Source organism: Amblyomma maculatum, chromosome 3, assembly GCF_055883805.1.
Source record: "Amblyomma maculatum isolate TAMU_Amacu chromosome 3, ASM5588380v1, whole genome shotgun sequence".
In the NCBI taxonomy this organism is placed as follows: domain Eukaryota; kingdom Metazoa; phylum Arthropoda; class Arachnida; order Ixodida; family Ixodidae; genus Amblyomma; species Amblyomma maculatum.
In genome coordinates this window covers 10,452,177-10,477,556 of record NC_139346.1, presented here as the reverse complement: position 1 = coordinate 10,477,556, position 25,380 = coordinate 10,452,177, and the positions used below count along the sequence as shown (strand labels likewise).

The following is a 25,380-nucleotide window of genomic DNA, read 5'->3' as shown; positions in this document are numbered from 1 at the left end:
ACGGCATCTCTTGCCTTGCCGTCTCGACCTTGCCGTCTCGACCTGGCCTTCTTCCACAAGTGGTGGAGGTGAGACTTGATCCCCTTGCCGTTTTGTGCCCTGCCTCTCGCTGGAGCTACGTTCCGGTCGCTGTTTACCGCCTGCCACCATCGTTATGTCTACCGAGAGTACCCACGAATCGGCAGGACCCTCTACCTCGGCTGCACCACCCCCTCCGACTGTGCCCACACGACAACGCGACCCGCCGCTGTTCGCTGGTCATCGCGATGAAGACGTCGATGATTGGCTGGACACCTATGAACGCTGCAGTAACTACAACCGGTGGGACGATGCTCTAAAATTTCTGAATGTTTCTTTCTACTTCATTGAGGTCGCCAGAACCTGGTTTATTAACCGCGAACCCCATACCACTAACTGGACCACATTCAAGCAGCAGTTCCACCAATATTTCGCATACCCAGCAGTTCGGACTGAGGTCGCAAAAAACAAGCTCGCCTCTCGCCTCCAAGGTCCCGATGAGTCGTACGCGTCTTACATAGAGGCCATACTTGCACTTTGCCGGCGTATTAGTCCCACCATGCCGGAACCTGAACGCGTACACCACATCTTGAACAGGAATTAATTCTGTGGCTTATAATACCCTGATTGCCCAGAATCCTTCTATTGTTGACGCCATTATTGCGACCTGCCAACGCATCGACCAGCTGCAGTCCTCCCGATTGCAGCCTGGCATAGCTACTGGCCCGACCTCTGCTGACCTGGATCTGCGGGCACTCATTCGAGCCATCGTCCGGGAGGAGCTCCAAGCCCTCAAGCCTGTCTGTCGACACGGGTGCGATCATTCTTCCGTACCTTCTAATGACGCCGGTCTCCGCAACATCATTAAAGATGAGCTGGCAACCATCACTCTACCTATGGCGTCCGACCCTCCTGCACCCCGCCCAGCATCGACTTACGCGCACGTCGCAGCATCACCCCCTCCTTTTGTTCCACCGCCGCAACTGGCATCGCCCTATAACCACATCAACGCCGTGACGACGGCTCAGCCTACGCCACCCAATTAAGCACCTTGGCGCCCCTCTCGCCCAGTGTGCTACTACTGTGGGATACGAGGACATATATCCCGCTTCTGTCGTCGACGCATTCAGAAAGAGCGGCGTGGTTACGACGCCTTCGAAAGTGACGTACCCTCATATTATCAGCGACGACCTACTCCCAGTCCACCTCGTCGATCCTCTCCACCGCCGGTATCCTCGTCTGAACCAAGTGGTGCCCATGTATCCCGACGCCGGTCCCTTTCCCCATATCGCCGCTCTGTTTCTCCACTTCGACCAGCAACAACTGTTCCTGTCCGTCATTCGGAAAACTAAGCGATGCAGTTTCTGGAGGTGAAACTGCACTCTGCGAACTTACCAAAAGTCCTCATCACCCGTACAATATGATTTCCGTTTTAGCTGAAGGATTACCGGTCGAAGCTTTGATTGACACAGGGGCTGCAATTTCTGTTATTCGCCCTGATTTGTGCCACCGTTTGCGGAAAGTAACGACACCCTATGATGGAGAGGATAACCGATGGTCGCTGAGGGTAACAAACTGGATTCCAAGGGAAGGAAAGCGTAGCAGGGGGCGGCAGAAAGTTAGGTGGGCGGATGAGATTAAGAAGTTCGCAGGGGTCAAGTGGATGCAGCTAGCACAGAACCGGGTTAAATGGAGAAATATGGGAGAGGCCTTTGCCCTGCAGTGGGTATAATCAGGCTGATGATGATGATGATGATGGACCTGAACTTCGTGGAGCAAATGACGTCCCTTCTACATCCTTCAGCAAAGTGTACAGTTCGAATTGTTATAGACGGCGTCCGCCACCATGTGCAGTTTGCTGTGCTTTCACCGTGTGCGCATCAGATGATTTTTGGATGGGATTTTTTGTCGACCGCTTCAGCGTTAATTTCTTGTGGCGACCGTGTCGTTCATATGACAGACAGTGATTTTTCATCTGACATTTCTGAAGGACGTCATTCCCTCATTGCCGCAGTTGATACTGTATTGCCTGCACAGTGCGAAAAGCTTGTTACCGTTGTTTCGGAACACATCACTGACAGGGATGTACTCATCGCACCATCTCATCGTCATCTTGCACGTGGATTTGCTTTCCCATCAAGTCTTGTATGATTCCGCAGCGGCTCAGCGATAGTAGCTGCCACGAACACATCCTGTGAATCCCTCGTGCTGACTAAAGGAGCTTCCCTGCCATGCCTAGTGGATGCTCACCCTATGTCCATGATGGTGCTCACCGCCCCGCTACCTCAGCAACGTGATTCATCGCACGTCTCTCTTCTCATGCTATCGAAGACAATCAGTCCGGACCTCATGCCGCACCAACGCAAAGAATTGCTGGAATTGCTTCAAGCCCATCAAGCCATTTTTGATGCCACTTCCCCACCACTGGGACGGACTAGTGTTGCACACCACCGCATCATTACTGAAGGTAACTCGATCGTACGCCGACGACCTTATTGGGTTTCTCTCTCGGAACGAAAAGTAATCGAAGAAAATGTGAATGACATGCTCCGTCGCGATATTATTCGTCCATCAACAAGCCCATGGTCCTCCCCAGTAGTATTAGTTAAAAAAAAGGACGGATCGGTACGATTTTGTGTTCATTATCGCGCACTCAACAAAATTACCCGTAAAGATATCTACCCGATGCCGCGAATAGATGACGCCCTTGACTCTCTCCAAGGCACCGAATATTTCTCGACCTTGGATCTCCGCTCAGGTTATTGGCAAATACCTATGCATGAGGGATACAAAGAAAAAACCGCTTTCGCAACTCCCGATGGACTTTACGAGTTTAATGTTATGCCCTTCGGCCTGTGTAACGCACCAGCGACATTTGAAAGAATGATTGATACGGTACTTCGTGGCCTAAAATGGAGAACCTGTTTATGTTACTTGGACGACATTGTTATCTTTTTGGCAACTTTTAACGACCATCTCACGCGCTTGAATGAAGTCCTGACGTGTCTTTCTTCAGCGGACCTTCAGCTCAATACTAAGAAGTGCCACTTTGCACAGAAGGAAATTAAAATATTGGGACATCTGGTTAGCCATGACGCCATTTGTCCAGATCCTGATAAAATCAGCGCGGTCTTGAACTTTCCTCGCCCGCAAGGGACTGCAGATTTGCGCAGTTTCCTCGGCCTGGCGTTATATTTCCGGCGTTTCATAAGGCAGTTCGCAACTATTGCGGCGCCACTTCATGAACTACTTAAAGCGCGCAGCTCTTTCGTGTGGACTGAACAGTGCAACACTGCTTTTACCGACCTAAAGCACGCCCTCACATCAGATCCCGTTCTTGGCCACTTCAGCGACAGCGCTCCTACCATCCTGCACACTGATGCCAGTGGTCACGGTCTTGGCGCTGTCCTTCTGCAGCGCGATGCAACTTCGCGTGAGAAAGTCATTGCCTCCGCCAGTCGGACCTTGACTCCAGCTGAGAAAAACTACACGATTAGCGAGCAGGAATGTCTTGCCGTCGTCTGGGCTGTTCAAAAGTTTCGCCCTTACCTATATGGTCGGCATTACACAGTTGTGACCGATCACCATGCTCTTTGCTGGTTATCTTCACTGAAAAATTTGACAGGCCGACTTGGCCGCTGGATTCTACGCCTGCAAGAATACAATTTCGACGTCGTTTATAAATCGGGTCGCCAACACCAAGACGCCGACGCACTTTCTCGCTGCCCACTTAGGGAATCAGCCTGCTGTTTTTCTTCGCAACGCATTTCTACCTCTGACCACAGCCGACCATCTCTTCCTCCGACGCATATCACAACAGTTTCTTTTGACGGTTCTGAGCACAAACACGCACTCCGTTCGCAGCAATTAGCTGATGCCTACTGCCGGCCCATCATCGACAGCCTTATCGGCGCTTCGAACCCGCCCACTGCTAGGCTTCGCCGACAGCTTCGCAATTTCAAGCTCGAAGATGGCATACTACGCCGCTACGTGTATTGTCCTGATGGAACTCGTTGGCTCCCAGTCGTGCTGCGTGCACTTCGCCCACGTATACTGGCGGCTTTCCCCGATGACGCTACTGCCGGTCACGTTGGTTTTGACAAAACATATGACCGCGTGAAAAGACGATTCTTTTGGCCTGGCCTATCTTCTACCGTAGCTAAATACGTCGCTTCCTGCCATCTGTGCCAAAGTCGCAAGCGGCCGACTTCTTCACCTGCTGGCCTCCTACAGCCTCTTCCATGTCCCGCCACGCCATTCGACGTAGTAGGCATCGACTTATATGGTCCCCTACCTCTCTCCGATGGGGGTAACCATTGGATTATAACAGCTGTCGACCACCTTACACGCTATGCTGAGACGGCCCCTGTACCGACTGGTTCCGCTGAGGAAGTAGCTAATTTCTTTTTGCGGTCAATTGTATTGCGTCATGGCACTCCTCGGGTGCTTCTAAGTGACCGCGGGATGGCATTCTTATCGACAGTCGTATCCAAAGCTCTTCGTGCATCATCCACCCTCCATAAGACAACCTCAATCTACCATCCCCAGACTAACGGACTCACTGAGTGATTTCATCGCACCCTATCGGATATGATATCCATGTACATCACACCAGATCATCGAAATTGGGATACCGTTCTACCATTCGTCACATTCGTCACATTCGCCTATAGTACTGCAGTACAGCGGACTACCGGTTACTCCCCATTTTTGCTCGTTTTCGGCCGTCCTCCCACTACAATCCTCGACACTTCCTTCTTCTCTACGCCCAATTACTCCTCATCATTACCAGCCCAGTTCTTATCCCGTGTGGCCCAATCCCGTCATCTTGCCCGCCTCAACACAAAAGTGTGCCAGCAAGACCGCAAAAGTCGCTATGATTCGAAGCATCGCGTGGTCTCTTTTCGTCCTGGTGACGAAGTACTGCTCTATACACCACTGCGCATCCTTGGCCTTAGTGATAAATTTCAGCGCCGCTATCTTGCTCCCTACAAGGTCATCAACCAAACGTCCCCAGTAAACTACCAAGTCACACCTGTTGATCCCCCAGCCGACCGACGCCACCGTGGAACTGAAATCGCTCATGTATCTCGCTTGAAGCCGATCCCAATCTTATTCTTCTTGTTATTTCCTTTTCATGGTCCGGATCTGCGGTTACTACCTGTCCTAAGTAGACATATTCGCCTACTACTTCCAGTACTTCGCTACCTAACGTAAACTGCTGTTCCTTCCCGAGGCTGTTGACCATTACCTTAGACTTGTGCATATTTTCAAGCCTACCTTTCTACTTTTCCTGTCTAGTCACCAATCATTCTTTGAGGTTCATCTCCTGAGTTACTTAGCAAGGCAATGTCATCAGCAAATCGCAGATTACTGAGGTATTCTCCATCTACCCTTATCCCTAACTGCTGCCATTCCAAGTCTCTGAATACTTCCTCTAAGCAAGCTGTGAATAGTACTGGGTAGATCGTGTCTCCTTGCCTAACACTTTTCTTTATGGGAATTTTGTTACTTTCTTTATGCAGAACTACGGTTGCTGTGCAGCCACTACCGATATCTTCCAGCTCTTTCATGTACGACTCGTCTACATTGATTTCGCAATGCCTGCATCACCGCTGAGGTTACTACTGAGTCAAATGCTTTTTCGTAATCAATGAATGCTATGTATAAGGGGTGATTATATTCCGAACATTTTTCTATCACCAGGTTTATGGTATGGATATGATCGATAGTAGAGTACAGTTTCCGAAACCCTGCTTGACCCTTTGCTTGATTGCAATCTAAGGTTGTCCTGATTCTATTAGCGATTACCTTAGTAAATACCTTATACGTAACAGACAGTAAGCTGATTGGTCTGTAATTTTTAGAGTCCTTAGCGTCCCCTTTCTTATGAATGAGGATAATGTTTGCATTCTTCCATGGTTCCGGTACCGTCGATGACACCAGGCACTGTGTATACAGGTTGGCCAGTTTTTCTAGCACCCTATCCCCAGCGTCTTTCAACAAATCTATAGTTATCTGACTCTCTCCAGCTGCTTTCCCCCTTTTCATAGTTTTTATTCCTTTCTTAACCTCATACTTCATCACTGGTGGAACGTCTGACTGTTTCCCTACTGCCAATCTCATTATTGTCGTGACTTTGTTGGCTACTGTAGAGATCTGTATAGAACTTCTCGGCTACTTTGACTATCTTGTCCATATTCATGATGACGTTGCCCGCCTTATCCCTTAGCGCATACATCTGATTTTTGCCTATGCCCAATTTTTTCTTCACCGCTTTAGGGCTTCCCCCGTTTACAGCAATTTTCTCCATGTTATACTTCTTTATATCGGCCACTTTGGGCTTATTGATTAGCTTTGATATCTTTGCTTTCATACTCTGGCGTTTCTTAATCAAATCTTTCGTCTCCTTAGACAGCTTACCGGTATACTCCTCTAACTATTCCACCGCCTACTTCTACAGCACACTCAGTAACAATATCTCTGAAATGATTGCTTATTGCTTATAGGGTAATGTCGCCATCCTCCGTTAGAGCTGAATATCTATTCTGTAGCGAGATCCTGAACTCTTCTGCCCTCCCCCTCACCGCTAACTCATTGACGGACTTCTTTCTTACTAATCTGTTGCGTTCCCTTTTCAGATTTAGACTAATTCGGGACCTCACCATCCTGTTGTCACTGCATCGCATTTTCCCGATTACCTCTACATCTTGCATAATGGCAGGGGTTGAACAGAGTATGAAGTCAATATCATTTTTAGTCTCCCCGTTAGGACTTTTCCATGTCCATTTCCGGTTCTTCCATTTGCTGAAGAAGGTATTCATGATTCTTAAGTTATTGCGCTCTGCAAACTCAACCAGTAACTCCCCTCTGCTATTCCTAGAACTAATGCCATAGTCACCCACTGCCTGATCTCCTGCCTGCTTTTTCCCTACCTTGACATTGAAGTCACCCATTAGTACAGTACACTGAGTGTTCACTTTTCGCATTGCCGATTCTACATCTTCGTAGAAGCTTTCAACTGCCTGGTCATCATAACTACATATAGGTGCATAGGCCTGTACAACCTTCAGTTTATACCGCTTATTAAGCTTAATTACAATGCCTGCCACCCTCTCATTAATAGCATAGAATTCATCTATATTGCCCGCTATATACTTATTGACAAGGAAGCCTACTCCTAATTCTTGCCTCTCCGGTAAACCTCGATAACACAGTACATGCCCATCCTTCAGTGTAGTATATGCCTCATTCAGCCTCCTAGCCTCACTAAGCCCCATGACATCCCATTTCATACCCTCTAGTTCCTCTAATAGCACTGCTAAACTAGCTTCACTATCTAGGGTTCTAGCGTTAAACGTAGCCAGGGTACGTTTCCAATGACAGCCTGTCCAGCAGAGCCAGGAATTCTTAGCACCCCCTGCTGCGTCACAGGTCTGAATGCCGCTGTGGTCAGTTGTTCTGCAGCCGCTGGTGACTGAGGGCCGGGGTTTTATACGACTAACCATGGGAGGTTGCGGCCAATTACTGCACCAGGGTGGCCAACTCCTGTTCTGGTGAGGGAGTGTGTTGCCGGAGGTATTCACCGGAATCAGGTCGCACCCCAAATTTGTTTATGCAATTCCATCGACACGCAATTTTTAATTTTTTTTATCCGGTGGAGAATTGCGTATTGCACCGGGATTTGAGCCCGATCCTCTTGCATGCGAGGCGGATGTTCTACCGCTACACCACCGCTGCACCCCTATACTGCCTCAAAACCTATTGGGACATTAAAGGGACACTGCAGCGGGCTTCAGATGTACCAATACTATAGGATTTTGAAGTAGATTACTTGTTTATCATGCCTGTGAAGTTAGTTTTTCGATTATGCATAAAACAGCCGTGCAATCGTCGACTGAAAGCGCGCAATTCAAATTTCCCGCGTCCCGCATCACAGCTACAGAGGAGGAAAGCGGAGAGAGAAACCTGGCTTCTCCGTCGTGAAGTCACCGTAAGGAGCCGGAGGCACTCGGATCCAACGGAGGGGGTTTTCAGCGTGTGCTATTCCTCGTTTTGCGTGCGTTGCGGACGTACAAAACACGTCAACTTAGTGTTGTGCACCTGCTACAACACAGCTCTGCATGTTTTCGGATGCACGAACAGCTGTGGACGCTGCGATGTAATCTTCCAGTGTATTAAAAGCTCACACCGCAATGCAGCGTTGCTGAGAAGAGAGATAAATTTAAGCTGACCAAAGGAAACATTCTACTCGAAGCATTTTCGTAACTGGGACTACATGCAGTTCGTTTCTAATGCGATTTCTATGGGGCTTTGACAAAAAGGCATGGCTGAACCACGACGCAGTTCCTTCTGTTTCCTTGTTCAAAACAGTCGGGACAGTAATCTGCGACCCGTTCATGCACTGCAATCTCATGATGGGACGGTCAGACAGTATCGGCGCATAATTGTATTTGCGTGTCGTTTTTTTTTTTTGCAAAAAAGCTTCGCGCAACGGCTTCCGTGCTAAACATGGACAACTCATCAGTAGCATGCGCTGATGATTTTTGCGAACTAGCAGATGATTAAGAAGAGTCCACTGCTGTGTTGAAGCTAGGTTGTGAAGACTGCGAGATCTTTTCCAGCACGGCACGTGCCTGATATGTTCTTGGAAACCTTATGGGAGCATTATTAGAAGCTAAGGAGTGTACCGCTCAGCTGGGTATATGCGCATTCAGGTAAGGAGCGCAAAGAGCGAGGTTTCCTTCGATGCGTCCAAGCAATCAATCATCGAAGTTGTTCATACATAGCCTTGCAATTTTGCACCCTTCGCTGCCTTGTCATTTTACGTTGTCCTGTCTTGTTTGGGGATGCACATTAGGTTGAAATGCAAACGACGAAGCTCTTGTAAGAAAACACATTTCGGAACACGGTTTTCTCATGAAGGTATGGGTGTGGAGGAGCTGCAGCTTGGCTTTCAACGTACGTCAGCCGTCAATTCACTAAACATGTATTGTGACAGAACGATAAAAAGGAAAGGCTTCCAATGTCTGCTAAATGTCGTATGACTCAAGCAGCATTCTGCGCGCATTTGACTTGGTCTCCAGCACAATGGCCCCATGCTTCGCATGCATGCAGAGCTCCGTAACCGCACTTCGCTTATTGTTCATTTGTCTAGTGGTAGCGGTGTACTGCTTCACCCTTTCTGTAACATTCTTCGTTTCCCCAAGGTACCACGACTGGCATTCAAAGCAGGATTTGGTACACCAAGCTTTGGGTTCATTTTTCACAACAATGACCTTTCAGGCGGGGTGAGAGGCCTGAGACGGAGGTAGTCGGCTAGGGCATTGTTCGCTGCCCTTCCTTCCCAGAAAAATGCGGGCCGAGGTTTCACTGAGGGCCATGTAGTTTCTGCTAATAATGACACACCCTACTTTTCAAAATGCCTCACTGTAACCAAAGTAAGTTTTCATGCCAAATCTACGCTCCCCACAACGGAAGTGCTGCATCGTTTGTGGGCGTATCTGGTACGGATACATGTGGTAAAAATCCCGATGGTCATTCGTGTGAAAATGGCATGCCATAATGACATTCACAAAGCCGCAGAGAGCTGCAATCAACCCAGCGCAGTGAAAGAGCCACATCGGCAGCTTCCCCGGTCCTCAGTATGTCGTCATGCGACGTCTTGGCCAATCACGGGCGGCGGCGCGACCCGCGGTGAGCCCCGTCGCGCGGGCTGCGTATTTCTGCTGAAAAAAGGCTATTTCTGCTTTCTTCTGCCTAATTTTAATCTGATCTTCAAATTCGCAGCATGAAAAACTATGGCTTTCCGCTGAAAACCCAACTTTTGCAAAAAGTGCTGCAGTGTCCCTTTAAACCCCACAAAGGAATGAGTCTACCAGCAGGCATTCCGAGCCCATAACAGATAACTAAATGGTTCTGCAACCTTTCAGGGTTGAAGGGGGTGCCTCCATTGAGAGCTTGCATGAACTGTTGTCAACTTGCCTGTCATGCTGCAGCTGGACCCGCTGCACATTCTCCATGAGGCACAGCTGCACCAGCTCCTCTGCAGGAACACAAACATTCATAATTGCCTACACAACATTTTTGGTCATTTATACACGTGTAATGGCCTCTTTCTTTCTTTCTTTCTTTCTTTATTTCTTTATTTCTTTATTTCTTTCTTTATTTCTTTCTTTCTTTCTTTCTTTCTTTCTTTCTTTCTTTCTTTCTTTATTTATTTATTTATTTATTTATTTATTTATTTATTTATTTATTTATTTATTTATTTATTTATTTATTTATTTATTTATTATTTATTTATTTATTTATTTGCAAGTACTGTTAGCCCTTCCGGGCTGTTACAGGGTGGGCAATGTACAAAAGAACAAGTTTTTTCAAATACGCTTCGGTCAAGGTTGTTCCATTCAATGATTGTTTTAGGCAGAAACGAAAATTTAAATACATCAACTCTTGGCACATACAACATCACTGCAAAGGAATGATTAGTGCGAGATGACAGTCTCCCGGGCGGCCGCAAGTACAAGCCGGAATCCAAATTGAGTTTATTGTTATAAAGTTGATAAAGGAACTTGAGCTGGAACTTCATGTAACATGCCTGAAAAACTGCCAAAAACTGTTTGCATCCCATTGATTTCATTTGATGCACATATGTTTGCCTGCATTTGAGATGGAGTGAGAGCAATAGTAAGTTTCCTTAAGGGCTTTACTTTGCACACACAGTTGGGAGCTTTTAAAGACAGGCTCAAAAACCACAAAGTTCTATGATACGCCTTTCGCAGTGCCTGTGGCGTTTCTGAGGATGCTTCACTGCACAGTGAAATTGCTCCAATGCGCAGTTTCAAGGTAAATGCCAAGGATTTGTTGGGAAGGGCATTCCAAAATAAAAAAACAATGACACGCCATCCTTAACGCACGCGCCCAATCGCAGCTGCAGGATGGCGCCAAGTTAGAGTAGAACCAAAACTCTTGAGAACTTGAGTAATGATGAACTGCGGATCGTTGTCACACGAAGAGCATGAGCACTGCAATTCAGGTTCGGGGAGGTCTATTTTGGTGACGCTCGACGTGGTCCCCTGTTAGAATTAACCGGACCCAGAAAACTGTTCGAAATGACGAGCGTCCAGCACCACAGACTTCATTGGTTGTCTGTAGGCCACAAATTCAAATCATGCAAATTTTCAAACTAATGGGGTCGAATTAAGAGTAAATAAATGATGACTGAACATTTTAAAACCTCAATAATGCATATCGCTCTAATTAGTGTTGATTTTGTGTCCTCATCGCTGGCACAAATGACAAATAGAGACAGCGCAAATAAAGACGAGGACGATGCAGAAGTAGACAGGACGGGTGCCAACTTGCAACTTTATTTTGGAAAAAGTATCGCCAGAAAAAACATCACATCCCCAAAACCTCATTGCTTCAACCACAAGGTACTGGTGTTCTGCCTGAAACGCCGACTTGTCCTGTGGAAAACGATTTGATATATTTTTTTCCAAAATGATGTTGCAAGCTGGCGCCCGTCCTGTCTACTTCTGTGTTGTCCTTGTCTTTATTTGTGTTATGTTTTTGACATATGCAGCATGTTGACCAAAACATATTTATTTATAAGCGTTGATTTAAAGCAGTGCAGCAGTCAGAGGCAAAACAAAATGAAGGTATATGCGACTCAAAAGATTTATTCTTGGTTACTGATTAACAAATACCGATACTGTGGGCATACATTTACATTCCACTGACTGAAGGATGAACAAATTAAGAAGAAAAAGTTAAGTACACGGCAACGCTTTAAGGGGGGACACGGGTCTTATGGCGATTTCCACTGGTCGCTACGGAGCACGTTTTCTTGCTCCGGAACGACGATTTCGATTTCCACTGGTCGACCAAGGTAGGTTGCGCGTATTCCGCTGGTCATTTGGGGCAGCTCGGGACGCTCCAGCTCGATCCGCCGACCGAAGTCGGATCTCGCCGGAAGTCCTACTCGCTGACGCGGTCACTTCCGGATGCTGCTGGATTCTTTTGGCTGGTTTTGACCGTTTCAGCGACATCGGCAAAGGACGCTGGGCGTCACCGTTTTTTGTGCGAATATGTCGAGGTGCGTCTATCGAAAAACGTCAGCAGCGTTAAAAAAATGAGAAAGCAAGTTGTTGAGGGCCGCACTCCAGGCTATTTATCACCCGCAAACATTTTGGCGCTGGGATGCGGCTACAACTTTCGAAACCGGCTAAGCTTTACTTCCGCCGCGCGCTCTACACGTTCCGCTGGTCGGCCAAGGCTGATTCGCTCTGTAGCTCTTTAGGTCGGCTCAGGTGCCCAGCTCCGATCGACCAGTGGAAATCGCCATTAGAAATCAAAAATTGCTAAAAATTCGATTTTTTGAAAACGTGATTTTCGAAGTGTGCAGTCAGTTCTGCACCTGTCTGCAAACTTTCAAACTTCTAAGTTCAGTATTTTGCTCGCAAGAACGATTTATAGTGTCACTATTGGCCGAATTTCAACCGAAATCGATGCCAAAATAGCAATTTTCCAGCGGCGCGCAACTCCTGTTCCATGCATGCTATTGGAGCCATCTTGGTCTCGAATGAAAGAGCAGCTTTCCTCTTCAAATCCCTGCCATCGACGTCCGCGTCTGTTCATTGGCCACCGAAAAAAAACACGCCAAAAAAAAGGTTCCAAAGCGCAATCTTATTCGTTACTCGGGGCACGTGACGTGAGCACGCTACCCGATTGGCTGAATCAGTCTCTGTCGTCTGCACGGACGCGCTCGGTGGCAGCCGCAGCACGCAAGGCATCGCCATTTTCTTTCCGTGTTATGATCGTGAAGTTTCATCAAATTGAGAAAGTGCCATGTTAATGGCAAAGGCCATTCAGACTATATGCCTGGGGCTTATTAGGCCTTTGCTAATGCAGCTGTGTACATATTTCATGCTTTCAGTCATTAAAATTAGTTTTGTGCATTTTTTGCCTTTTTCTCAGAACTGTGTTTTTAGTTGAATTTCAAGTTTGCCCAAAGGATATCTCCGCACCTAGAGTAGCTAGAGCTATAATTCCTTTTGCATTGTGAAAGTATAATGCATACAATGTTGGAAGCAGATTTTTTATTTTCAGGTGTAATTTTTTTTTTATTTCATCTTGAAATCCTTGTATAGTTGCCACTGCTGTGAGCCAAGTTCAGTGGGCTGCTAAATCTAAAATTTTAGCTCAATTTGAAAACTATTTCCAACATTGCATTCCTTACACTTTATAGTATCTAACCCTGTATTAAAAATTAATTTCTGAGGAGCATTTCTTTCTCTATTGCTCAGGCAGACAATAGCAATAATTTCCTAGTATTATTTTAATATCTCTGGAACTAAATGTTCTAGGAATAAAATTTTTGCATATTTGAAATCAGCAGAAGAAACTGAACAATTCTGTGAAGTTTCATCAAATTTGGTCAGTAAATAACAAAATTAGTTTTAAGACCCATGTCCTCCCTTAACAAAATATGAAAATTAAACCTGCCACATTACAAGGGAATGCATTTATAGTGTGCACACTATGAATGAAGCAAGCTTCTTAGCATAATATGATATAATTTGTTCTAGCTGTACAGAGTGAAAAAAACAGTACAGATTTAGCCTTTGCTGATGTAGTTTTTGCGTGCATCAAAAGCAAACAAAATAATTTTAAAAAATATCACATAACAATGCATGCTTTAATTTAAAGTGGAATCCAAATGCGGACATTGACGCGTGTTTTATTCTTCGAGTGTGTGGACCAACATAATAGACGGCACATACAGAACTATGATCAGGCTATAACTGTTCCCTTAAGGCTGATATTAGAAGTAAAATACTTGCAAGAAAATCGAATCATTTCAGGAACTCTTGTCGTGGTTTGTTTACTTTGCCAAAAAGCAAAGCCTATAAAAGCACAACAAATTCCACTGCTTCAAGTGTGAACTCTTTCTCCTCGGAGCTCAACTATAGAACCTCTACACCTTCCACGAAGGTTGCAAATCAGGAAGGTGAGTTCAATCTGGAGAAAAGTAGCAGCTGTGAATTGAACCTTCAGCGCAAAACTACAAAGACCATTTGAGTGCATGGTGAATTCTGACCTAGCTTCGAGCATATGTCTTTGGTCGCCCTTGGTGAAAGTTCAGGCATCCCAACCTGTCTTTCACAGCTGCCTACCCCGCCACGGACTACCATCGGCACGGTGACCATTTGCGTCATTGGAAACAGCAGGCAGCAGCAACGCGCTCGCAATATCGCAGCAACAGTGCCACAAGTTCCGGAAACTGACCCCGACATCATCGAATCAGGGGCAGAGCAGGCGCTGGAGAAAGGCTGCCTAGAACTGACAGAAAAGGGATGCCCGCACCAAATTACTCACGAGATCGGACGCGTTCCAGCTACACTGGTGCCTCTACGAAGGTCAAACCGAGAAAGCAGACTCCGTAATTCCAATCGCCATGGGTAGGGGGAAGGCCTGTATGATGGTGACGTGGTAGCGCCATTAGATAAAAAATGAGCGCGTGACCGGACTGGCAGTGGGCATCCAGTCAGGGACTCTTGTTTCGGCCTCTCTTCATTAGTCCGAAGTTGTATCAGTTACAATGTGAAACTAGGAGGTGCTTGAGTGTACATAGTTCACGGGTACTGTAGAGGCAGTGGAAGAAAGAAGAGAGAGGCACCATCCATGAGCTGGTCAAGTATGGCTCCAACACCAGTGTCAGAAGCGCCAGTCATGAGACATACATGAGGATGGGCAAGATAGATCATGATCTCGCAGCGTGAAAAGTTTCGACTGGTCTCCTTGTAGCATGTTCACCAATGGTTTGAGGAGTGGGGAATAAAACGGAAATAAAAATTTATAAGGCCAAGAAAACTTGAGGACTGAAGAAGAGTGCGGAAAGTTTTCAATGTCCTTGACTTTAGATGAGAGATGCTGAATGCCAGAGTGATCGACAAGGAATTCCGACTTGCCGAATTCACACTTTGCTCAGATGATGATGAGGCCATATTCAGGCCAGAGGTGTTGTAAGCGCAGCACTATACCTGAATCAACAATGTATGCCATGTAGATGGGTAGACCCCCTGTGTCCACGAAGCCTGTCCAGAATTCCAAGAGGCCGAATGATTGCAGTTTCTGGTATATTGGATGGCTACTTGGTGGTTTGGTTTGGTTTGGTAAAACACACTCGGTCACTCGGCTAGGCGCCAGGTCCCCGGGAGATTTCTTCAGTACCATAAATAGAGGGGATGAACCACATGAAGGTCAGATAATGCCGAGCATGTGTTCGAACTTGTTGCAAGCAATCTGGAATCAGTCCGGAGATGAGATCAAGTGTGTCTGGGCATGACCTGGTGTGGGAAGTTGGAAGCACAGAGAAGGGCATTCATCCAGAAAGGTGTCAAAGGCCGACTGGTGTGGGATGGGTGTTGTGGCAAGTGCAGGGGGAGAAGCCCTGAACAGACATGTTTTTGGTGTGAGGCACTTGCAGCATATTCATGAGCAGATTGCAGTGGCGCAGGAAATCAGCTCTGCGGATCGGGTAGCGCCCATCCGTGACGAGGAAAATCCATCGGAATACACTTCGGAGACCAAGGTTTAGTGTGAGAGCATGCTCTCCACATGTAGGTGACATTGGCAGCTTGTGGCGATGGGCCAGGGCAATTAGAGGGCAATAATGCTCACATTAGCTCTGGAACAAGAAAACGGAGGCCACTTGATGGTGGTGTCTGCTGTGTGCACTAAAGCACTACTTCTCTGAAAGTGCACCAGCACTTGCCGGCTTGAGTAGGTTGTCTATAAGGTGACGCTTGGCAATAAGAAGGCCAGTAAGCGCACACAGTGCGGTGATCTAGTCCGGTAGACGTGTCACCTGGGCCTGGAACTCGTCATGGAGGCTCTATATGCCACGAAACCTTCAAAACCGTATTTGTTGTTTTTTTAGCAGCCGCCAGCATGCAGCCTTATCACTCTGATTCTGGCACGCATATCAATTCTGTATTCTTTGTTAATGCTCAATGTCGCGAGAATCACCCTTATCAGTTTCTTTGTCGCGCAAGATGCGCAGAGATCTGTCTCAAAGATTCTGACCAGTCGCTTATGTTTCTACAATGTTCCAGGTTGTGTTAGTAACAGTCTGCAATGTCATCTAGATTGTTCTGAGCAGCCTTTAAATTGAGCGTTGACGAGTGAAGCAGGCATTCTTTCTTCTACGATCGACAAACGCTTTTGTTGCTATCCCCGCTGCCGAGTAGCTTAGTTCTTTTGCGGGCGCAAGTCAGCCCAATAAAGAGTTAATACCAGGTGTCTTCTTGCTACTAAGGTAGTTCCAAAGCAAAAGAAATGCAAGAAAGCAAACTGGTTATCTGAAGAGGCTTTGCAAATAGCTGAGGAAAGGAGGATGGCAAAAGTTATAGGGGAAAGAGAAAGATACAAGGTTCTCAATGCAGATTTTCAGAAAATAGCAAGGAGAGATAAGAATGCCTTCCTGAACATACAGTGCCAAGCAGTTGAGGACAACAGCCAATTAATAAATACAAGAGCTTTGTATAAGACAATCAACGATATCAAAGGAAGCTTCTGTGCTAAGCTGGGCGTGATAAAGGACAAACGAGGCAAGGACCTCACTGAAGCCTCAGAGATAAAGAAGAGGTGGCAGGAATACACAGAAGGGCTGTAAAAGAAGACCCCGGATGTGCAAACCCAACATAAGACGGTTGTGATTACTGATCTCGAGCCGGGCATCCTGAAGACTGAAGTTGAATGGGCCTTAGCCAGCCTTGCTAAGAACAAAGCTAGCGGAATTGATGGCATTCCAGCTGAGTTGCTTCAAAACATAAACCATGACGCTGTTAACATTCTGCATACATTATGTCAGAAGATTTGAACAACCCTGCAGTGGCCACAGGATTGGAGGAGGTCAGTTTACATCCCCATTCCAAAGAAAGGCAGTGCCAAAGATTGTTCCAACTACCGCACGATCACGCTTACTTCGCATGCTAGCAAGGTGATGTTGAAAATCCTCCAAGGTAGGCTGCAGCAGTATGTGGATCGGGAGCTTCCGGACGTGCAAGATGGGTTTCGCAAGGGCAGAGGAACTAGAGATCAAGTTGCCAACCTTCGCTGGATCATGGAAAAAGCAAGAGAGAACCCATCTACTTCTGCTTTATTAATTATGCGAAAGCGTTTGACTGCGTAGATCACAGCAGATTGTGGCATGCTCTCCAAGAGATGGGAATTCCAATTCACCTCATCTGTCTCCTCGGGAACCTGTATGAAGGGCAAGAGGCCACAGTTAGAACTGGGCATGGTCTTACTGGTTGGTTTCCGATTGAGAAAGGAGTCAGGCAAGGCTGCATACTGTCGCCCTGCCTATTTAACCTATATGCAGAGTGCATCATGAGGAAGGCCGGTCTGGACGAGTCTTCAGCTGGAGTGAAGATTGCTGGAAAACGTGTCAACAACCTTAGATATGCGGATGATACCACTTTAATGGCAGAAAGTGAAGTGGAACTCAAGAGACTTCTGATGCGCGTACAAGAAGAGAGTGAGAAGTTTGGGCTTAAATTGAACTTTAAAAAGACAAAGATCATGGCGTCTTGCCCTATCAAGTCCTGGAGCATCAAGGGACAAGAAGTGGAAGCTGTGACAGATTTTCTCTTCTTGGGCTCCAAGATTACCTCGGAAGGAGACTGCAGCCATGAAATTAGGAAACGCCTGCTTCTAGGAAAGAGAGCCATGGCTAGCCTTGACCACCTACTAAAGAGCAGAGACATTAGACTGCCAACCAAGATCCGTATAACTCATGGTATTGTCTTTCCAGTTGTGATGTATGGATGTGAGAGTTGGACTGTGAAAAAGGCTGACCGCCGAAGAATTGACGCGTTTGAATTGTGGTGCTGGCGAAGACTCTTGAGAGTTCCTTGAACTGCCAGAAGATCAAATCAGTCGATATTGTCGACCATAAACCCTCACTGCTCATTGGAGGGTCAAATTCTAAAGTTAAAGCTCAGCTACTTTGGTCATCTGATGAGAAGAGAGGAGTAGCTGGAGAAAGATTTGATGTTGGGAAAGGTTGAGGGTCGCCAGAGAAGGGGTAGGCAGCGAACGCGATGGTTAGATGGCATCCTCGAGGCACTGCACATGAAGTTATGTGATGTTAGGAAGATAGTGAGAGACCGGAAAGCGTGGCGTGGCATGATCCATAGGGTCACGAAGAGTCGGACACGACTGAACTGAACTGAACTGGACTGTCTTCTTTTGGTGTCTACGGCCTTGTCACCACCACGTGACAATATTGTTCTTTAGAGTGAAGGCGATTGGAGCCGCAGAATTAAAGCCCACTGGAAGAGTCGTCATATGAAAAACACACTTCGAGTCATTCATTCGTCGTCCTCCTTGCATGCGCTAACAATAGGCCCTGGAGTTGAACAATGTTGGCTATTAGTTTTTTATGTACTTTGTGCTTTCTAGTTTCCATTTAACTTAAGCAGTCAGTACAGTCACCCACCATAGCCACGAAGCCAATGCAGCGCTCTTCGCCAAGTGACTCCAGAAGTAATCGGCTGGTACTCTCCAGACATAAACAAAACTACTTCTACTCACAATCGCAGCTTATGCTTCAGAATATTCACATGCGCGGACTGGTTTCAAAGGCAGTGTCGCTTGGGGCAGTGTAGGCACGCTGAGTTTTTGCCTACACCCCACGTCACTGCCGATCGCAGCGTCAGCTTTGTTTACAAACATGACGCTTGTCCATATGGCAGGCCATTCACAGTTGTCACTTTCTCTGAAGGATCCCAATGGTTGCCTCGGGCATTGGGCGCTACGACTCCAAGAATTTGACTACACTGTGATCTATAAGTCCGACCGGTTGCACAAAGATGCTGACTGCCTCTCTCGTTACCCAGACCGACACTCCCACGAATGCATGAGCCATAGACTTGTTCACTCTATCCCCGTTTATCATTATTGGTGAATAACGGCGTCGGGATGCGTAACTTCTCTCCATCATTAATCGCCTAACGTCCGCCCAAACCGACCCTTCACTGAACCGCTTTGCTCTCGTTGATTGTATTTTATACTGCTGAAATCTTCAGCCCACTGGTCCTGACCTTCTCCCAGTCGTCTCCAAGCATTTACCAACTCCCAACTGCTGGCCATATCTAGGCGTTACTCGCACATATAACCACGTTCGTCGTCGCTGCTTTTGGCCTGGCCTCTATCGCTCAGTGCGCTAGTACATTGGTGTGTGCCATAAGTGTCAGCGTCGTAAGCGGCCTGCATCTGCTCCCACTGGCTTTCTTCAGCCCATCGACATCCCTCAGAAGTCATCCTACCGTGTCGACTCGGACCTTCCCGCCCTTTTCCCGAGTGCACTTATGGCAATAGATGGGTTTCAGTAGCCATAGATTATGATACCCGGTACGTGATAATGTGCGCGCTCCCTACGAGCACTGCCGCTGATGTCTTCTTCACGACCTCATTCTGCATCAAGGAGCTAACTGATGCACGCTGGTTGGGAGTGAGATGTTTACTGAGAGTAGCAATTAAGCACATTATTTTGCAAGCTTTTTTTCGAGTGATTTCTTCTAATTTCATGCACACACTACTGCCATTTTCCACAGATATGTGGCAATGTAACATCTGTTCAGTAGTAGCTCCATGTCCATAAATTATATGAACCCAAATACTGAAAGGTACACAGCATGTGTTGCATGTTCCTTCCTCGATACTTCAACGTAAGCGAAATGGGTACATGTATAGGCTCATGCGTGGCCCCTGTTCTTGCCGACATCTTTCTCAGTAGCATGGTCTTGAAGGTAGTCTGACTATGTGGTGTTTGTGGATGATGCACCCTTCACAGAAAGCGTTGTGATCATTTTAAAGGTCTTCCGAGAATGTGGGAATGGTCTCGTTTCCACTTTTGAGCTGCCAACCGGAGATAAATTATTGTTTCTAGGTGTACAATCTTTGGCAAAAGGGGTTTGCTTCTGGGCCATACCGTGAGGTTTGTAATGCTTCAACTTTACTGAAGGTAAGGAGTATTTTTATCTCGCCAATGTGAATTCTAACTAGATATGGATTAGAAACAGACTCCTTGGGCTGTAAACTTTGAAAATACAGCCATATTTGTTGGCACCATAAAACTGAGATCAGTCCTTACTGCAAAGTGCCTCAGGCTACTCGGAGTTGTAAAAATGGAATTGTTCTTTAATTTAATTTAGATTTTAATTTAATTTAGAACATACTGCACGCCTACAGTAGGCCCAAGCAGGAGGGGCGAATACATAATATATGCAAAAGGAACAGGATTAGCAAAATTGAAAAATGTTAAATACAAGTTGTAACACAAAATAGAACAATAAATACAAGGCTCAGATGAAAAATACAAAAAGTAAACGTAGAAATAAATGGCTCTCAAATTAAATGCTGTGAAGAAAACATTGAGTCAAAAGAATCAGCTCTGGTTAAAAGATCTGGCGGACACCTGTTCCACTCCTCAATGGTGCGTGGAAAAAATGAGTATTTAAAGGCGTTCATCCTAGCACTGTAAGGGGTTAATGACTGTGCATGATGATTTCGTGTTTGGCGCGTAGTGTTAGGTTTAAGGTGGGTCTGCATTCATAGACAGTTTATGGTTTTTTAGTAAGAAAAGTAGTTTCAGTCTTTGAATTTTCCGACGCAGCTGTAATGTTTCAATACCGTGAGTTTTCATGAGGGTCGTTGGTGAGTCAGTTACACGATACTTTGAAAAAATAAAACGGACGGCTTTGCGTTGAATCATTTCAAGGGCCTCGATTTTATGTTTAGTGTAGGGATCCCAGACGGTGCACGCATATTCTAGTGATGACCTTATTATTGAAAAGTAGGTTAATTTTTTAAGTTCAGGTGGGGCAAGTTTTAGTTTATGTCTAAGAAAGCAGAGTTTACGAAAGGCTGAGGAGCATACGTTTGATACATGTTTATTCCAGCTAAGGTTTTTCGTTATTGTAACTCCTAGATACTTGTACTCGCCGACTTCGGTCAGAAGGTGAGATGAAATATTGTAAGGAAATGAGAAGGAAGCCTTTTTGTTAGTTATCTTCATGTATACTGTTTTCTCTAAATTTAGCTTCATGTCCCATTTATTACACCATGCATGTATGTTCAGAAGATTGGAGTTTAGTAAAACTTGATCATCTTGGCAAGTAATTTGGTGAAATAAAACGCAGTCATCTGCAAATAATCTAATTTGAACAGGGGTAGTTATAACGTTAGTAATGTCATTGATATATATCAAAAAGAGGAGAGGTCCGAGGACGCTTCCCTGTGGGACGCCTGAAGTGACCGGCAGGTGGTTTGAATAGCAATCATCAATACAAACAAATTGCGTGCGATGCGAAAGGTATGAGGAAATCCAACGAATTATGAAATTAGGAAGACCAATAAGTTCAAGTTTGTAAATTAGTTTGGCATGAGAAATAACATCAAAGGCTTTGCTGAAGTCTAAAAAAATAACATCCATTTGACCAGCGTTATTTAGTACACTTGCAAAAGTATGAATGACAGAAGTTAGCTGAGTGACAGTGGAAAAGCCTTTTCGAAACCCGTGCTGATGGGGGGTAAGCTCCTTGTTATCGTTTAGAAATGTAGTTATGTAGTTAGCTACGATATGCTCAGCAAGTTTGCAACATGTGGAAGTTATTGATATGGGACGATAATTAGCAATCAAGGCAGGATCACCCTTTTTCAGCACGGGCACAATCCACGCTTTCCTCCAGTCGAAAGGAATGTTTCCTGTTTCAAATGATTTGCGGAAAATAACAACCAGGTACTCTGTGATGGCTTCTGCATAACGGCGCAAAAAAATATTTGGTATTCCGTCAGGTCCAGCGGACGCTTTAGTTTTGAGGTTGAGTAGCATGGAGAATACGCCAGATGAAGAAACAATGTCGGGGGTCGAGTTGGGAGGCATGGTACTGGGATGAACAAATAAACCATGATGGGAATACACACTCTGAAAATACTTATTGAATGCCTCAGAGAAGAACGGCTGATTGGGCGAGTTGGTGAACCATGATGGACAGTAATGTATAGTGCGCAAAAAGACGAGACAAAAAGGAGAAGTGGACAACGACAGCGCAGAACTGACAACTGATTTTATTCGAAGAACGGAAGAGTATATATAAGTACACACACTTGTTGTACCCACATGCGCATAGTCAAAAATGTATAAAAATCTATATCAACACATGTAAAACTCCCCCCATCGCCACAAGAGGCTGTGGCGTTATCGCATGAATTTGGGCTAGAGAATTTGGCAAGCAAAGTAAAGAAAGCTGAACTTCCAGTTCTTGAAATTTTCTTTTCAGCAAAAACGCATAAGCCTGGCATCCCTTTCCGGGCAATAGTTTCTGAGCGCCAGACTTGGCAAGTAGTCGTATCGTCTTACTTTAACAATCATTTGTCAGCACTTTCCGCTATTGACCCGTTTCTTGTGCCTAACTCAGAGGCCGTTGTAAAGCATCTTTTGAACGAGAATATGGCTTCTTGCTCTGGCTTTAGCATAGATGTGGTTGACTTGTTTTATTCTCTTCCTCATAATCAACTTCTACAATGTGTGAAGAATTGCATCACAGAGGATAATGATGAGTGTTTGTTTCGAAATGAGTGCGGTATAACTGTTGGATCCTTCCTGGAACTTTTGTCATTTTATCTTCAGAACACCTATGTAATGTGGGACGATAAATTGTTCATGCAGAAGTCTGGCGTGTGCATAGGCGCTAAAGTAGCCCCCGTTCTCAGCAACATTTATCTTAGTTATGTCGGCCGAAAAATAGGGAGCGACCTAACAGGAAAGATCGTTCGTATATTCCGATACGTAGATGATTTCCTTGTTTTAGTTAGATCCTTGGATGCTGTAAATGTGCCTCAAATCCTTGACATTTTTGCTCGGAATGGTACGGGACTGAAGTTCACCTTTGAGGTTCCTCAGAAAAATGTATTGCAATTTTTAGATTTAAAGTTGACTTTTAATATGAATCATGTGTGTTGGCAGTACTCTCCTAGGAGTGTAAAGCCTCTTTTAAACTACAAGTCATGTCACTCCGAACTTGTTAAATCTGGAATAGTAACAGCTTGTTTTAGGATGGCTGTCAATAAGTCTTGTGCACATCAAATGTATAATAGCCTTGAAATCCAAGCTAACAGATGTAGGGAGGCTGGTTATCCAGACTCAGTGCTTGTAGCTAGTGCTGATAAGGTTCTGCGTTCTCTGAAGTGTTCCGGACAGATAGAAAGAAAAAATGAAAGATATAAAATTGCAGTTGTGCCTTATATACATGCATTATCACACCGGTTTAAAAAAGTAGGCGCAAAATATGGCGTACAGGTGTTGTTTTCAGCCCCTAATAAGATTGGCAAGGTAGGTGCAGCGGTTTAAAGAAAGCTGGGGGGCACAAGAAGTAAGAACAGATGCCAGGTCAATCACGCCAAGAGTTTCATTAGTTGTAGGATGGGTGTAGTATACCAAATACCATTGTCCTGTGGCCGTACATATATTGGGCAGACAGGCCGTTGCATCAACATTAGGCTGATGGAGCATGCGCAGTCCTTAAAAAAGAATGAAACAAACTTAGCAAAACATTGTAATGCGTGTGAGTGTGTACCTTTCTTTGTTGATACTAATATATTGTTTCTTCATAAAGACCAGACTACTCGAGAAATCGCCGAGGCTTTCCATATTAACTGAAAGCAAAATGTTTGTGTTAGTAAAACGTTCGTCGCATTGACAGAAAAAGAGATGACCATGCTGCATAATCGATAGTGCGTCGGCAGTTTTCACCACGTGCGTGTGATGGGGGGAGTTTTACATGTGTTGATATAGATTTTTATACATTTTTGACTATGCGCATGTGGGTACAACAAGTGTGTGTACTTATATATACTCTTCCGTTCTTCGAATAAAATCAGTTGTCAGTTCTGCGCTGCCGTTGTCCACTTCTCCTTTTTGTCTCGTCTTTTTGCGCATTATACATTACTGTCCATCATGCCTCAGAGATTTGCGATTTATCAGCAAGCTGCACATCTTGACATGAAATGCGCGTAATTGTTTTTTTCTTTTTCGATAAAAATTTCCAGAATTTATGTGGTGAGTCACGAAGGAAATTTGGCAGGCTATACTGAAAGTAATTTTGTTTAGCCTGCCGCAAAACGCTTGTGAAGTTAGCCTGATGTATTTTAACTATGTTTCGACAGGCATCCCCCCGCTTCAGTCGTTTGATTTTTCTTTGCAAATGTATTATTTCTCGCGTGATCCAAGGAGTTCTTCTACACGTTTTCTTTGTTCTATTAGGAATGTAGTTATCAATGCAGTACATACAGATTTCTTTAAATTTATTCCAGAGTTCATCAACATTAGTTCCTCAAAACATGTCAAGGCGTAAGCTGTAGTAATCTAACACACTTTCATCATTAGTTCTGGAGAAGTTTTTCACGGAAATAATTTTTGCTGGTTCACTATCGACATTTTGTTCAATGGGTCAAGTAAAAACCCCCATGCGGTGATCAGATAACCCAGTTTCAACTGAAACAGTAAAACGTTCTGTTTCTTGGCTGAGAAAGAAGAGGTCGAGAATAGATGCAGCTTCACCGTGTATGCGCGTTGGGTGCTTAACTCCCTGTTGCAAATTATGAATCAGCATAATATCACACATGTATGAAGCACTTATGTCATTGTTTGTACTAGGGAAGGGACTATTCCAGTCAATATTTGGGAGATTAAAATCCCCGACAAGGTATATTTTATCACGGCGAAATTTAGACATGTGATCGGCCAGATCACATAAATATTGAGGTGGTGAATCAGATGGTCTGTATACAGCAAAAAGCACAAACGATCTACCCCCGTACAACAGTTTTAAAGTCACACTTTCATGTTAGCTATTTGCTGCAACGTGTGTGCCTCTGTGTTTTGATTCACCAGGACCGCAACTCAAATGTCTACATTCAGTTCTGGTAAAGTCTTGCATGCATGATGTGGCTTTCATGAACAAGTAAATAGAATAAAGGCATCTGGCTATCCGGACAGCGCAGTCAGGTTTGCATGTGACAAACGTATCCGCTACATCGTGCCCTGCACTTTTCTTTATGCTATCACGTTTTTCTTATCTTTAGTTTTATGAGATAGGTATTCATACCGTGGTTTTTAAGGAGTGTTTGTGTTGTGTCCTCTCCTTGGTCCTCGTTTTTTGCGTTACCTTCAATATGCCAAAATGGGTTCAATCTTTAAAAGTTGGCCAAAATAAGCGTGGCCCTTCTTTATTTGGGACAAAAATGAACAAAATTTGTCCTGGTGAGAAGGCCATTCTCCTTGATAGCAGT

At 45.3% G+C, this 25,380-nt stretch overlaps 1 protein-coding gene across 5 annotated transcripts in view; it reads right to left on the bottom strand.

Moving 5' to 3' along the window:
- Positions 1–25,380, bottom strand: part of Ube4B (Ubiquitination factor E4B) — a 373,326-nt gene that overhangs the window by 208,473 nt on the left and 139,473 nt on the right. For all 5 annotated transcript variants that reach the window (XM_084597298.1, XM_084597297.1, XM_084597293.1 and 2 more), the window contains one exon: positions 10,003–10,063. In XM_084597298.1, the coding sequence (XP_084453424.1) occupies positions 10,003–10,063 (61 nt within the window). The remainder of the gene's footprint in view (positions 1–10,002; positions 10,064–25,380) is intronic.